Here is a 15,936-nt window from a genome sequence, read left to right as displayed (position 1 = left end):
TTTGTTAATTGGGCCCACCCTACTATAAAACAGAAACCAGTCAATGAAACAGGTATAAAAACCTGGAATATTCATCAGTATCACCAACGAAAGATGTATTCATCTGAATTGTTCAATGCCAAAAATAATGTCCAACACGCTGGAACCTCCAAATGAAAATAACACGTAAAGCAGAGCCAGGTTGCCGTCGGAAAAAATAAGTCCAACACTGCGATATAATCAAGCCCTGATGAAAAAGGACTACTAGTTGTCACCAAGCGTTTATGCTAATAAAAAGTGTTATTTAAATATTAGTCTCCTCGCGCAATGAAACCACCATCACAAAATTCAAAGTTGTCACCCAGTAATGTCGCTTGGAAACCCACAATGAACGTGAATGCTGTATTACCAGAAAGTTCCACATGTAATAGTATAGGCCAAGGTAAATGACATGGGAAGTTAGTAAGCCATGTTTCAAGAGAAGACAATGCTTCTTGGGTGATTTACTGAAGGCTTGTTAGATTGTCTGAAGTGAAAATGATTGTGGAATCATGTGCCTACTGGATTAGGGTACTTTGCTGGGAAGAGGTATGTAGATTATTTATGAAGACATTAAAGACTAGGGGGCCACAGATGGATCCTTGAGGGATGCCACTGTTGATAAGTAAGTAAGAAGAAACTGAACAATCGCTTGCTGCATGTTTAACAGGTAAATTTTGCACCACTGGAGAAAGTGAGATGATAATCTGAGAGTAGAAAGTTGATGAGGAAGTTTGTTATGTGATACCATACCAAAAGCCTTAGAGATGTCAATAAATAAGGAGAAGATGAGTTTATCTGTGTCTCTAGCTTTATTTACATTGCTCAGGAAGGATATTAGAGCAGTTCAAATCAGGTGGGAGAGTTAATAAGTTGTGTCAACCTGAACAGGCTCATGCTAGTAGTTGGAAATGTAGAGGAAAAGTTCTGCTAGTCAATGTTAACATCCCCTAAATGATTGTTTTAATATTTATAGTGTGTGAGAGATACAGGATAATATTTATTCAAGGATGGGAATGTTTTGTCCTGGTGGGATATATTGTACTGTAATGCATAAGCATTTTATGTTAACTTTTAGGAAGGTGATAAGAATTTCAACTGCTCTGAATTTTGGAATGGTACTTGAGTAGGCAATTACACCACAGGTAGTGGGGAACAGTAAGGCTACTCCACTGCTTTCTTTTGTATCCTATTGCATCCTATTATACTATGGCCTGGTGGGAGAATTTTTGCATCATTAATATTTGGTTTAAACTAAATACCTGTAGCTGCTGGAGTGTCAGTTGTGTGATAGCTTATCCAGGAAAGGAAATTGGTGATGTTTTACATAGGCTTTGAAAGTTTTCTGTGACCAGTTTAGGTTTTTAGCAGGGTTTGAGGGATTAGGGGATAGGACTGGTCCTGGGTTATGGTGTATGTCAGTGCACTGAAGAATACAGGAGAGATAAACCATGTTTGTGAAGGAGGTTCTAGAAGTTATGGATAAGAGCTTCAGAATTTTGTCCTATAGTGTTTGACTTTGTCCTGATGTCTTACACTATAAGGTTGAGAGATATGCTATACACTCCTTTTCTCCCTCCAATTGTAAATCACAAATAGTTGCAGGCATTTTATAATGCAAGAGATCTTAAATATATGTAAAAAAAAATCTTTCTGCACTAGCTTATAAGTTAGCACAGTGGGCTAATGTTGAGATTTTATGTGCCAATGGTGCAGGGCTCAAACTCACTTTATACGTCATGAGTTTTTTCATTATTTATTTATTTTTAATATGACATCCCAAGTGCAAAGGATTAATATTCTCAGCAGGCAGGTACAGGGTTGGAATGCCTGGTGCCCAATATCTCACCACAATCCACATTTTCCAAGCTCTCTCTGGGGTGTAGTTGTTCCCCCATCCTCATTATGTTTATGTGTTGGTAATGCAGAAGATATAAAAGAGTTTCCCTGGTGTCTAATGTTCCCACCAACCCTGTGTGCTGCTAAGGCAAGTTAATTAAGATTCATCCTTGGTGGCTAGTGTGCCACCCCACCCCCGATCCTTGTTCTGTGTAAGTGCCACTCAGGCACAGGTTTAAAGAGGTATCCCTGGTGGTTAGTCATTACCTCACCCCCTGCCCACCTCTATTTTTTTAAGTGCTTCTCAGGCAAAAGTTTAAAAAGGTATCACTGGTGGCTAGTGTTTTCCCCACCCAGTACCGCAGGTTCTGATCATTAGTCTAGGGGTGTGTGGAAGTATGACAGCCCCCAACCCACCTGCACAGATACGTGTGCACGTGCACGCACACACACACATACACACAACACAACCCCCTCCCCACCTGATCACACTCACAGACACACACACACACACATACACCTTCCTAACTTACCCCCTCACTAACTCCCCTACATTTACCTCCCAGGTAGAGGCACACTCAAACATACAGTCACACATTCAGCTCCTTACAAACACTCATCTACACACATCCCCAACTCTACCTTACCACAAAACACCCCAGCAATTACCTCTTCTATCATGGATGAACATGGCCTTTTGGTTGTCTGTATTCATTACTGCCTGCAGCCAGGAGCAGGTGCACTACTTCACATAACTGAGCAATTCTTTGAACTGCTTGCCTGTATAAATTCCTTACAGCAGGCAGTCTCAAGGCAGAGCATATAACTAAGTAGCATCAGAGTTGGATCATGGTCAAATGGGACCCTAGACAGGGTAATGGATCATGGGCACACACACAGCAGCCCTAACCTGCAGCACCCCTCACAGCCATGCCAGTGTCCCATTACTTTGCTATTTCTTCCCAGTTACCATAAACACTGTTCAAAACTGTCAGCATATATACTATTTTTTTCTTTACTTCTACAATAACTAAACATATTTAAAACTTCTATTTCAAATTTTATAGCCATTTGCTAAACAAAACAATACAGTCCCACAATGAAAACAGACTTCGTATAAGCAGCAAGCTTCTCTGCCCTTGAAACTCACTTTCATTTAAACAGCACTGAAACCCACATTCAAAGAAAATGCATCTAACAAGTGGCTGATTAAGTTTACCTTTGGGCTCTTTTCAAAACATAGGCCCCATGCATACATGCATGTGTTCTTTGATGCACCATCCTGATTTCATTAAATTATATTCCTTGTATAACACAGCACCACTTCTTAGAGTGTGTTTTAATTTTGTAGGTTTGAACATTTCTCCAGTAAGCAATGAAACAAAATGTATGAACAAATAATGATAAAGCTATCCATTACTGAACATTACAACCACAAAAGGCCAAACATCTGCATTACAGACCACCAATATCACTCAATATACACAATCTCTGCTGAAGTAAAAGTCATCTGAGTAATTCCACATTAAAGAGCTCTATAATGAAGAGGTTGCTGCTGGCAAAGAACTTTACATGTCAGTGTTTCATATACAAATTCAGTGCCTGCTGCCCTTGAAGAATAAACCGCCCATGTTACATTAAAAAAATGGCAAGCTGCTAATATTGCAATAGGGAATGATTGTCAAATCAGCAACAGGTTCATAGTTATTAGGCATCTCATCCAAAGGAGGACATACTCAAGAGTGCAGCACCCTCGCCCCCCCTTAAAGAGAGCACTGCAAGAACAACACTCCATCTACATGGTGTGGGAGTAGAATCCACAGCCTTCTGTACCAAAGGCAAGTATACTTCCTGTTGTGCTACTAACACTGTTTTAATGATTAGCATATGCCTCTCCATGTATTGCCTCATTGCCATGTACCATGGTCATGGAGACAGCCCACCATGGTGCTGCATGTCTTCATGTAAAAACATTGTGGCAGGTTTGCTATGAATTCAAAAAAAATTACAATAAGGTGTACACCTCATGGTAATGTTTAGGAATTTGGCCCTTTATGTGGTGATCAAATTTCAGATTTCCATCTAGAGTTATTGAAAGTAATTTTGTGTGGGTTACATTTTCTATGGCAGTGTTATTGGCAAAGATGTGCAGCAGGTAAGATTGATAAAGGATAATGAGGGAAATGTACTCACAAGCGAGGAGAGTGTGTTGAGCAGATGGAAAGAGTACTTTGAGGGGCTGATGAATGAAGAGAATGAGAGGGTGAGAAGGTTGGATGATGTGCAGATAGTGAATCAAGAAGTGCAGTGGATTAGCAAGGAGGAAGTAAGGATAGCTATGAAGAGGATGAAGAACGGAAAGGCTGTTGATCCAGATGACATACCTGTGGAAGCATGGAGGTGTTTAGGTGAAATAGCAGTGGAGTTTTTAACTAGATTGTTTAATGAAATCTTGGAAAGTGAGAGGATGCCTGAGGAATGGAGAAAAAGTGTTTTGATACCGATTTTTAAGAATAAGGGTGGTGTGCAGAGCTGTAGTAGCTACAGAGGGATTAAACTGATCAGTCACAGCATGAACCTATGAGAAAGAGTAGTGGAAGCTAGGTTAAGAAGGGAGGTGATGATTAGCGATCAGCAGTATGGTTTCATGCCAAGAAAGAGCATTGCAGATGTGATGTTTGCTCTGAGAGTGTTGATGGAGAAGTACAGAGAAGGTCAAAAGGAGTTGCATTGTGTCTTTGTGGACTTAGAGAAAGCATATGATAGGGTGCCTAGAGAGGAGTTGTGGTATTGTATGAGGAAGTTGGGAGTGTCAGAGAAGTATGTAAGAGTGGTACAGGATATGTATGAGGATAGTGTGACAGCGGTGAGGTCTGCAATGGGAATGATGGATGCATTTAATGTGGGAGGTGGGATTACATCAAGGATCAGCTCTAAGCCCTTTCTTATTTGCAATGGTGATGGACAGGTTGACAGACGAGATCAGACAGGAGTCCCCATGGACTATGATGTTTGCAGATGACATTGTGATCTGTAGTGAGAGTAGGGAACAGGTAGAGGAGACCCTGGAGAGGTGGAGATATGCTCTAGAGAGAAGAGGAATGAAGGTCAGCAGGACTAAGACAGAATATATGTGTGTGAATGAGAGGGAGGATAGAGGAATGGTGAGGATGCAGAGAGTACAGGTGGCGAAGGTGGATGAGTTTAAATACTTGGGATCAACAGTTCAGAGTAATGGTGAGTGTGGAAGAGAGGTGAAGAAGAGAGTACAGGCAGGATGGAGTGGGTGGAGAAGAGTGTCAGGAGTGATTTGTGACAGACGAGTACCAGAAAGAGTGAAAGGGAAGGGCTACAAGAGGGTAGTGAGACTAGCTATGTTATACAGGTTGGAGACAGTGGCATTGACAAAAAGGCAGGAGTCAGAGCTTGATGTGGCAGACTTGAAGATGTTAAGATTTGCACTGGGTGTGATGAGGGTGGACAGGATTAGGAATACGTATATTAGAGGGTCAGCCCAGGTTGGAAGGTTTGGAGACAAAGCCAGAGAGGCAAGATTACGTTGGTTTGGACATGTGCTGAGAAGGGATGCAGAGTATATTGGGAAAAAGATGCTAAGAATAAAGCTGCCAGGTAACAGGAAAAGAGGAAGGCCTAAGATAAGGTTTATAGATGTGGTGAGAGAGGACATGCAGGTGGTTGGTGTGAGAGAGCACAATGCAGAGGACAGGAAGAAATGGAAACAGTTGATCCGCTGTGGTGACCCCTAACAGGAGCAGCCGAAAGAAGAACATTAAAAGAGTGCTTCAGGGAAGAGAATTGTTTAGTTTGAATAACATTAATTTGTTTTCATAGGGTTTAAGCACAGGCTTGCATTGGTTAACTGGGATTCAACAGAGGAGAAAGATGTTTAGATGATTGGAGTTTTGAAAGACTTGTTACAGTGCAGATGTGTGTGCAGTCATTAGTGCACTGCATGGTCGGTAGCTTATTCATTAGCTGCATAGAGATGTTTTATAAATATTTTAAAAACAAGGGGACCAAGAATCAAGCCTTGAAGGGGACCTACAGGAACTGGAAGAAAGGTTGAGAAGGTGTGTTGCCATTTCACAGCCTGTTGTCCATTGCTAAGGTTGCCATATTACCAAGATAGCATAGGTTGGAAAAGGCCTAGTGATGAAAGTTCATTTAGCAGTTTAAGATGACAGACAGTGTCAAATGCTTTGGATAAGTAACAGAAGATGTATGAGACTAAGTGACTTGCATTTTTATGATGACTGATTGGGTGAAATGTAGAAGGGCAGTTGCAATGTTATGACATGGCCAAAAGCCATATTTGGTTTGTAAGAGGAATTTGTTGGCATTGAGGTGTTGGAGGAGCTGTGCATGAATACATTTCTCTAGGAATTTTGATAATTAAAGTAGTATTGTGATAGGTGTATATTTAGAGAATTCTGCTGAACTTCATATTTGAGACTTTTTTCCAGATGGTTGGGACATGGCTCTGTAAAAGATTAACAACTATGGAGGCTGGATAGGCTAGTGGGTCTGCTGCTATGTTGATGCATTCACATAGAAGGCTACCTACAGCTAGACTTGTGGGTTTTAGATGGGTTTTAGATTTTGGAGATTTTTTTGTTTGCTTCTTTGTTTGTTGGCTTGTTTTGTTTTGATTACTAAGGTAGGGGACAGGTTTCAAGAAGGATGTTGTGAGGTAATTTTTGGAGTCAGTGGTGGAACAGTACAGTAGGAATTATCTTTGGAAAGAGATAAAACTGTCTGACTGAAGTGATTGTTGAACTGGATGGCAATGTGTGGTTGTGCAACTAGGGTGGGGAAGAGTTTTCATTGATACCCAGAATGTTGGTGTTTTTCATGGAGGTTAGTATAAAGTTTTTTCTGCTTTATTACAGGACTTGGTTCAGTTTCTGAGATGTCTGAACTTTTGTCAGTTGCTTTGAGATTTGTTTTATGACAATTGCTTACAAGCTTTGTCCCTAATGAGCTGTAAGTTGTTTGGTTTCTTTTGTTAAACATGGTGCTGAGTCAATTTTTTGCTTTTTGTTCTAATGGCAGGCAGGTCATTTAGTATATGTATACATATTTTGTTAAATTCTGAGACTGCTTCTTCTAGAGGCAGTTTTTTTTAGAATATCCCAGTTACATAACAGGAGGTGGAATTTGCTGAGTTTGAATGACTTTATTTTGTGGTTGTCCGAAAATATTGTTTTGCTGCTTTATGGTAAAGGAAGGAAGATGGTCACCGATGGTGCCAGATAGGCAACCACTGGTAGTTATTTCGTTTGGAGATAAGATGAAAATCCAATCCTGTGTAGATTCTCATGTAATTTTGTTAAGCTAAGTTATGACAGTGATGATTTGAGTGAAATTTATATAAAGATTTATTGTGCAGGTGGGGGTATCCGAGTATATTAGTTAGCAATCAATGTCAGGGTCTCCCAGTATGATTACTTCATGGCTTATGTTGGCAAATATGCAGGAAAGAATTTCTTCAGCAGTGTTAATATTGTTACCAGATAAAATGTATAGGACTGCTATGCAAATCTTTCTTTTACTGTTTAGCTTTAACTGAGAGATAAGTACTTCTGCATTGTTAAATTAGGAAATGGGGTTAGAATGGGAAGTCATTTCAATGGTGTTTCCATAAAAATGGCTACACCCCCTCTAAACTTTTTGTCTTTTTTGTATCCGTTCTTAAGATGCTGTAGTTTGATGGGAGAATTTATTTGTCTTCTATATCTGGTTTTAGCCATGTTTCTTGGGAATATAGGGCAGGGTGTGTGTGTGTGTCTGTATGTGTGGGCATCAACATGTAGATTCAGTTTTGATGAAAAGTGTTTGTTGGGTGGGAGACATTTGAATTCATGAGTTTGATTCAAGTTTTGTTAGCAAGGCATTGCTTTCAGACAGATGTGTTTACAGAGACCAAAATGTGTGATACAGCATGGATTAGGGGAGATTGTCTGGGTATAAAATGTTATGTACTGATTTGTGATATAGTGGTCTGGGGTGGGATATAGCAAAAGTGAAGATGTGTATGGAATGAGGTTAAATTTGGGAGTAGGATTGGGGGAAGTAGTATTAAGAGATAAAGAATGAGCATAGTGGACAAAATAGATAAGTGGATGGATGTGTGTGGAATGACAAGCGTTGAGGAAAAGTTTTGTAAGGGTTGAGGATTTATACAGGTTTTGTGATGAGTTAGGATTGTACCTTTTTAGTTTGCAAGAAGTTTTATGGTGAGTGAGGGTTTGGAGCAAATGTTCTGTGAGAATGGGTGAGATGTGTTTGCTCCGAATGTGCTAGGGAGAGAGGTAGGGTAGATAAGTGAAAAGAAAGTTAGATAATTGTGAGGTATTCAGGTGACTGTAATGGTTAACAGGTAACTGTATGATAGTCCTGTATGAGTGTATTAAGGAAGAGTTTGTATTAAAACATGTTTGTATGTGATTTTGTGAATGAAGCAAAGAAAAACAATGACACATAGCTCAAATGTAATAAAAGGGAGAGGTGGAGTTGAAGTATGCCATGAAGGTTGTCTGTTTTGTGTTAGTAGGGGGTGGAGTAAGGTGTTAATGTTTAGGAAATTATGAGTAGTGATGGGCTGGAGGAAGGCAGGAAGTGTTGTGTAAATAGTAGGGGAAGACAGGAAGTGTGTAAAAGGAAGGCAGGAAGTGATGGGGAAGAGGTGGGAGGAGAAAGAAAATAAATAATGCATAATTTAGTTCTGTATGCAGGAAGGGAGAGTGATGAATGGTGTTCTTGTGATTGGTTGATGTGTTGGTGGATGGCATTTAGCAAGTTTAAATGTAGTATAACTGGGGGTAGATGCGAATTGGGAGTAGGGTAGGAAATCGAAGGGAGCCTGAAGGTAGCAAAGGGAAATGGAGAGGAATCCACCCAAAAAGGTGATGTGTGAGTTCAGAAACAAGCTATGAATTTAGGCCTGAGAGTGAAGTGTAAGAAACCACAATCTCTAGGGGAAATAAGTTCTAAAGATAGCAGAAGGACATGAGAGCAGCCTGTGTAAGGTGCTCAAACAATATGTAAAAGAGCTGACTAATAGTCTTTACCCGTCAACAGCTTCACCTATTCAAGTACAGTAATGTAGAAAAGTATGAAAAAGAAAACTTCATAGTAAATAAATAGGCTATCTTAAAATTAGGATTTTAATCTTTGGGGGTAGTACTTATTAAAGCTTTAGCAGCATTTGATTTACAGGATATTTATGTATCTTTCTCAGTCATTCCATACACATTACAAGAACACTGGCAATACCGATACCTTCAGATAAATGTAACTTAGCCGTATTATGTAAATCCACAGCACTTCTACAGAGCAGCGATAATACTTTTCGTGCAGATGCTAAAGTAACATGATATCACTGTATTTATTTTAATGTGTTATGTGAAATAAGAAATAATTTAATAACAAAAACGATTTACATATCATTGCATGTAAATTGTTTTACAGTTAAAACTGAAACCTCTTTCTTGGGAATTGTACATGCACAAGTAGATTTTACCAATGTATGATTCAGTATTTGCATGTGTATTAGAACTATTTGTATCTTAACAGGTCTTTCAAGTTGTGCAGTTCTTTCAACAACCATTCCTTTATGCCAGATGGAAGTTAAACTTTCCATTAAATTAGCAGTTTCAAAGATAAAAAGCACTAGACTAAACAACTAAACGAAACAAATTAAATTAGTCATTGAATGTTTACCTGATGTGTCATAAAATAGGCAACAAATACTGCCCATATATCTGTCAGTGAAAAGGTATCTTCATCAATGGTGATTTCCAGCTGCTCTATCATTTCACGCCATCCAAGTCTAGCTTTTGTAATTTGATCTTTAATTTTCTGAACCACTACATCAAATTTTGTCCAGTCTTGAATATCATAAATAGATGACATGCACCTGTAAACCAGTAAAAACACTCAATTAACTTTTAAACAATCGTGCATAACAATAGGTTCAGACTTACATTTGAAAAATAGTCTATAATTACGTATGAATCCATGCAATCCATTCTATAACACATTAAAGTGAAATTATTTCAAATATAGCAGAGAATTAGTAGAACTGTCACTGAGGTTTGAATTAAAGAAAAAGCAGGGCAATGTGGTGTGCAATGAAAATTATTTCAGATTAGATTTCCAATGAATCCAAAACATCCCAGACATTCAAACTCTGTGTAGGCTTAGTGTGAAGCCTGCATGAAGTTTACAGTTTGCATAATGAGCAGCAGCACTAATTGCATATGCATGCCACGCATCGAGTTTATACAGATACAAGAGAGGTTTTGTGGCCAGCAGCATTACTGGCCAGGAAACCATACAAAGCAGCATGACTGCATATAGAAAAAACAGAGAAGTTTGCCTACAGGTAAACTTGTTCTGCAAAATTACACAGACAGCCACAACAATCACCAGGGCTAAAACTGCTGTAATTCAGTGTACTGGAATAAATGTTCTGTGGCAATTATCAATGGTACATAGAATGCATTAGAAATACACTGGTCTGGGGAAGTGTGCCTGCTGGAAAGGGCCACAGCCATAAATGTTAGGAATTAAGAAAGAGGAAGGGAAGAGGTAATGTACACCACATAAGGGCATGTCAATGTACTTAAACTCCAAAGACAAGTCAGTAGCATAACATTAAGCACATATGTACATAGCTACATACATATTGCTGCTTGCACCTCCTGTGGGAATATTTTGTTTATATCATCACACATTACAGAATATGCTAAGTGACTGTCACATAAGGTAACATATCAGTGTTGATGATTGGTTGTGATATAAACATCCTGACATGATCATTGGAGAAGACATTTAGCAAGGACGGTATATAGGATCATAGCAGATTACTAGGCTAACAGCCCTGGGGCAGGATGCACAATCTTTCCCTCATCCATGCCCTTGGTGACCTTCTTGAAGAAGTCAAACAGATTTAACAGACATAATGTATCCTTAAGGTATCAAAAATAGGTTGGGTATACAGTCGGAAGATTACCTGTGCCCTTCTGATAAGGTCCATGATGATTCCTTTGATTGCATTACAGATGAGGCAAGTCAGGCTTATGGGTCTATAATTCCCTGGGTCAGTTGATGGTTCCGGCTTGTTCAGATGGATGACCGTTGCTGTGCACCCTTCTGCCAGAACATAGCCTGTGTGGAGGATGTAGTTATGTAGTGATCAAAATGTGTCTACTAGGTCAGGTTGCAAGTTATTGAAAGAGTAACCTTGGAGTTGTCAGGACCCAGTGATGCCATGTTTTTAGCCTTACAGAGCACACAGATGAGCTACTACTTTCCTGAGAAAACAAGCTGAGTAATGTTTGCATGCATACTTTGGGTGATGTCCAGTGTGAACACGGGGGGTGAAGTCTGATCCAAATATGCCAGCTAGCAGATTGTCTATATTTATGGTTGAGTATGTATGGTACCATCCACAAACAGCTCTGCACTTATTTGTGTATTCCCCTTATTATTTTTTACTTATTTATAAAATAATTAGTGACAACAACTCCAAATACAACCTTGGGTATGCGTCACAGGCCACACAATGGAAGTTTTCTCACAGTCATACAATTCTATCTATGTCACATAATTACATCAATTGCACATAATATGTATATATGTTTTTCACTGGAAAGCTGTGTGTGATTGCCCTGATACCATACATGCACACATCACAAATGAGGTGAATGGGGTCAATGGAAAACAGTTACTGACACAAATGTTGTCAGTCACACAGTGCTGCTGGGGACCACCTCAATAATCCTTGTGAATAGTAACACAATTGTGCATACAATGAATTCACAAAGTATGCTGATGAATCTGGACTACTTATATGTTAGTGTATACATATATATATATATATATATATATATATATATATATATATATATATATATATACATATATGTAACCAGTGGATGAAACAAGACCTTTTTTCCCATGTAATCAGTATGTTATACTGATGTATCTCACAGAGCATTTAATGATGTTAGGTATACACATGCACACCTGTGCCATACTACAGGTGTCACTGTGATGGTTGAATGACAACTGGCTCAAATGTTGGTACACTCTACTACAGTTTAATCTTGTGTTTATACTCTACTACAAAAAGCATGCCTTATTAAAGAAACAATATATATAGCATCATCCCATATCAACAGTTCTCAGGAGGCATATTACTACAGCTGTTATGTATGGAACATGTAAAAAAATGGCAGCAGCCGACATCAATACATTACCTCAAATCACAGATTGTGATACACTGTTGCAGGGCTACTGTACATCCACACCTCTGCACAGCACATGTGGATGACAGCACCATCAACATGTGCAGTGTTCATGGGTCATAGGACATTAGTAGGCTAAGGGCCAACATCACATAAAATTATACCCATTATTATGCCATTTAAACAAAAATTGCAACATCTATAGGATGGAAGATAGTAAGGGTATGTGAGTATGTGTGTATATGTGTATGTGTTTGACTGTATTACATACTGCCTCTGTCCATATGTGACGTGCAACACAGCATGAGAGAATAAGCAAACACACATCCAGTGGTCTGGAGGTGGCTTGCAGAGGGTCATGGAAGGACTCTGCTTCACAATGTATGTGTACATCTTTGTGAGGATGACATCCAGCAGTCTTCTGCAGAAAGGATGTTATGTGGACAGAGAGCAAAAGGGATTTTGGATTTAATGAGCTATGTTAAAGGTTCTCCTGAGTGAGAGTCAAATGAAAAGAGATTTAAAATATCATACAATGATGGTAATATACCACAAAAAACAAACATAGCAGTTGTAAGAGGTCAGATTTGAACATTAAACCTGTGGAGGTATAGAAGCTGGATTCTATAAAATGTAAGGCTTGCATCACCATATATGTCTGACTTTAGCAGTGTGTCAAGGTGCACTTTATAGATGATGAAAGCAGCATTGTATGCTGAGAAGATGATATTTGGATGAGTGTCTGACAGATGTGGAGTCATATCTTGGTGTATAATTGTCTGCAAAATATGACTTGGATGAACATACATTCAAGTTAACTGATGTGAAATTAGAACCCTTAACTATCTAGTTAAAGAAGGTGGAGAACATAGCACTTAACATCAGCATCACAGCACAAGCTTCACTTAAATGATGTCAGAGTGCACTTTATAGAGGATGACATCATCAGTGTGTTTTGAGAAGATTTTAGGAGGATTGTCTCACACACTGCTCTAAAATTGTTTCCACAAATTACAGCTAACTGAACACAAACACACATGCTGACTGCAGTGAGATTAGAACCCCTACTTAGTTACAAAACACAGTATTTATCACAAGCACCATGACACAAGTCTTGCTTTCATAGTATTAGACTGCACTTTATAGCACATGACATCATCAGTGTGTTTTGAGAAGAAGATGTTATGAGGAGTGTCTAACATACTGCTCGAAAATGGTCTCCATAAAGACTGCTAACAGAACACAAACATGTTAGACTGCAGTAAGATTAGAAACCCTATCTGCCTATCAGTACTTAATGCAAGTGCAAAGGTACAAGTCTGACTTTCATGGTTGCCACATCTGCTCATTAACTGCAGTGAGATTAGAACCCCTACCTACCTATCAACAAGTCACAGTATTTAACGCAAGCACCATGGCACCAGTCTGACTTTCATACTATCAGGCTGCACTTTATAGCACATGACATTATCAGTGTGTTTTGAGAATATGTTATGAGGAGTCTCTCACATGCTGTTCTAAAATGGTCTCCAGAATGTGAACTAACTGAACACAGACATGCACAAGTTGACGGCAAAGAGATTAGAACCCCTACCTACCTATCTATAAACACAGTACATGATACAAGCATCATGACACAAGTCTTACTTCCATACAATCAGACAGCACTTTATAGCACATGACATCATTTGTGTATGTAGAGAAGAAGATGTTAGGAGGAGTGTCTTACATGCTACTCTAAAATGGTCTCCAGAATGTGAAATAACTGAAAGCAAACACATAAGTAAGTTGCTTCAAAAGGAAGCAATTTTTTTATTTTGAAGTTTGGCACCCTGCTCCCAAAGGGGTTAAACAGGGAACTTAATTGGAAATGGGTGTGATATTGTTAAATTGTTTTATTGTTTAATTGGTTTTATTTAATATTTCTTGTATAAATACATGCATTATGGGAATGTGATTTTATACTCTGTAAAAGGCATTTGTCCAAGATGATAGAGAAAGAGATTTGTATTTTTTCTACATAAACAGAATTTTTGCTACAATAAATTCTGTTGGATTATCTGGTGTTGTCATTTGTATCTACAACTCAGTGGTTGTTTCAGTATTTTTTCTACACAGCCAGTCATCTATCCTTCCAGATGCCCAAAGTATCTAGGGATGATACTGGAGAGAGCACCCAGAGAACAATGGGGCAGTACATTTCACAAGTGGCAGAACAATCTTCGGTGCCACTTTTATCCAGAGGTATGGTGAGTCCCAAAAGGTGTGGGAAAAGATGTTGGAAGAAGGCAGCCATAAGCGAACAGTGAATCCCTTTTTATTGATGGGACAGAATTCTAACATTGCTTTGTCTGCAGAATTGCAAGGTACTGTGAATATATTAGAACACCTGCTCTTAAAAGAAAATGCTATCTATTAAAATGTAATAAGCTTACAAAGATATTTAGAACTTAGCATCACCCCAAAAGGGTTAAGAGCATATAAAAATCCATCTACTCCCTTTAATATGGATGATGAAGAAGATGTTAGATTTGAGAAATGATGGGTAGCATCTGCCCATCGTTGTACAACTGAATGGGTAACTATTTTGGTGGAACGAGATCTATTAAAACAAAAATGTATTAAAGAGGAAATTTCTTCCTTATGCACTTCATTGTGCACTTCATTTACTGCTCCACGACTTGAGACAGTGCTGGGAGGTATCAATGACAAATTGCAGGATGTAACTGAAGAGTCATCTTTTGAGATGGAACAAACTGAAAATGCATATTGCCTGTTAGATATAGGAAGGATTAAAGGTAGAAATTACTATATCCCTCCATTTCGTAAGGAAACCATTACACAATTCTCTAGTATGGTAAATTTTTCAGAAGAAAAAGCATTTTTAATATTTTCAAAGGAAAGGAAAAATGGTAATGTACAGTACAACCTGAGTGGTTGTCCCTTAAAAATATGAGCAAAAGGAAGGATGTAGTTTTTAAACCATAGGACAAGGGGAATAAAGTGGTAATAACGAACAGTGCACAATACTTGAATATGTGTTTAGATAACCTTGCAAACAGAGAAGTGTATAGGGAAGTAATATGGAGTAATTATGAAGCAGCTTTGATTCTATTTACTGAACTGATTCAGACAGTCTATAGGTTAGGTATTTTACTAAAAGAGATGCAGAGAAAAAAAATTTGTATAGAAGCATGCACTATGGAAACATTCTATTGCCTTCCAAAAATACAAAAAAGCATTGTAGACCCACCAGGTCAACCAATTGTCTCTGCATGTAATTATTTCCTAAATAATGTAGGTATTCTACTACATGAGTACTTGTTATCAGCAGTGGAGAAATTGCCTTCATATGTAAAAGACACTTGATTTTCTTGACAAAGTGAAATCAGTGAGATGGAGTAAAGACAAGTATTGGATAGTAATAGATGTAAAGAATTTGTACACTAACATCGCACATGAATTTGGTATTGAAGCATTAACGTTTTTCTTAGGGGGAAACTCCATTGTTGTGTTACCTAATTGATCTGGTCCATTTTTGCCTCACAAATAATTTCTTTGAATTTAATGGTACTTTATATCAACAAATTAAAGGTACAGCGATGGGCCAGCTTTTGCCCCCATGTATGCAAACCTTTTTATGGGACTTTTTGAAGTGGAACATCTTTATAGAATGGACTTTTTTCAACATCATGTATTAAAGTATTATCATTACATAGATTATTTAATTTTTCTATGTGAGGTGGCAGATCCATGGTAACTTCATTTGTTCAGGGACTTGATAAAAACAGGTTTGGTATAAGTT

The 15,936-nt window shown here is 38.5% G+C and overlaps 1 protein-coding gene across 3 annotated transcripts in view; it reads right to left on the bottom strand.

Annotated features, from left to right (window-relative positions):
• The window catches only part of LOC122793577 (cytosolic phospholipase A2 gamma-like), a 1,122,344-nt gene that overhangs the window by 642,582 nt on the left and 463,826 nt on the right, over nt 1–15,936 (bottom strand). For all 3 annotated transcript variants that reach the window (XM_044061746.1, XM_044061744.1, XM_044061745.1), the window contains one exon: nt 9,601–9,796. In XM_044061746.1, coding sequence (XP_043917681.1) covers nt 9,601–9,796 — 196 coding nt within the window. The remainder of the gene's footprint in view (nt 1–9,600; nt 9,797–15,936) is intronic.

Source organism: Protopterus annectens, chromosome 2.part0, assembly GCF_019279795.1.
Source record: "Protopterus annectens isolate FY-2018-M chromosome 2.part0, PAN1.0, whole genome shotgun sequence".
Taxonomy (NCBI): Eukaryota; Metazoa; Chordata; order Ceratodontiformes; family Protopteridae; genus Protopterus; species Protopterus annectens.
Note: the sequence above shows the minus strand (reverse complement) of the source record. Positions and strands in the feature narration are given on the sequence as shown.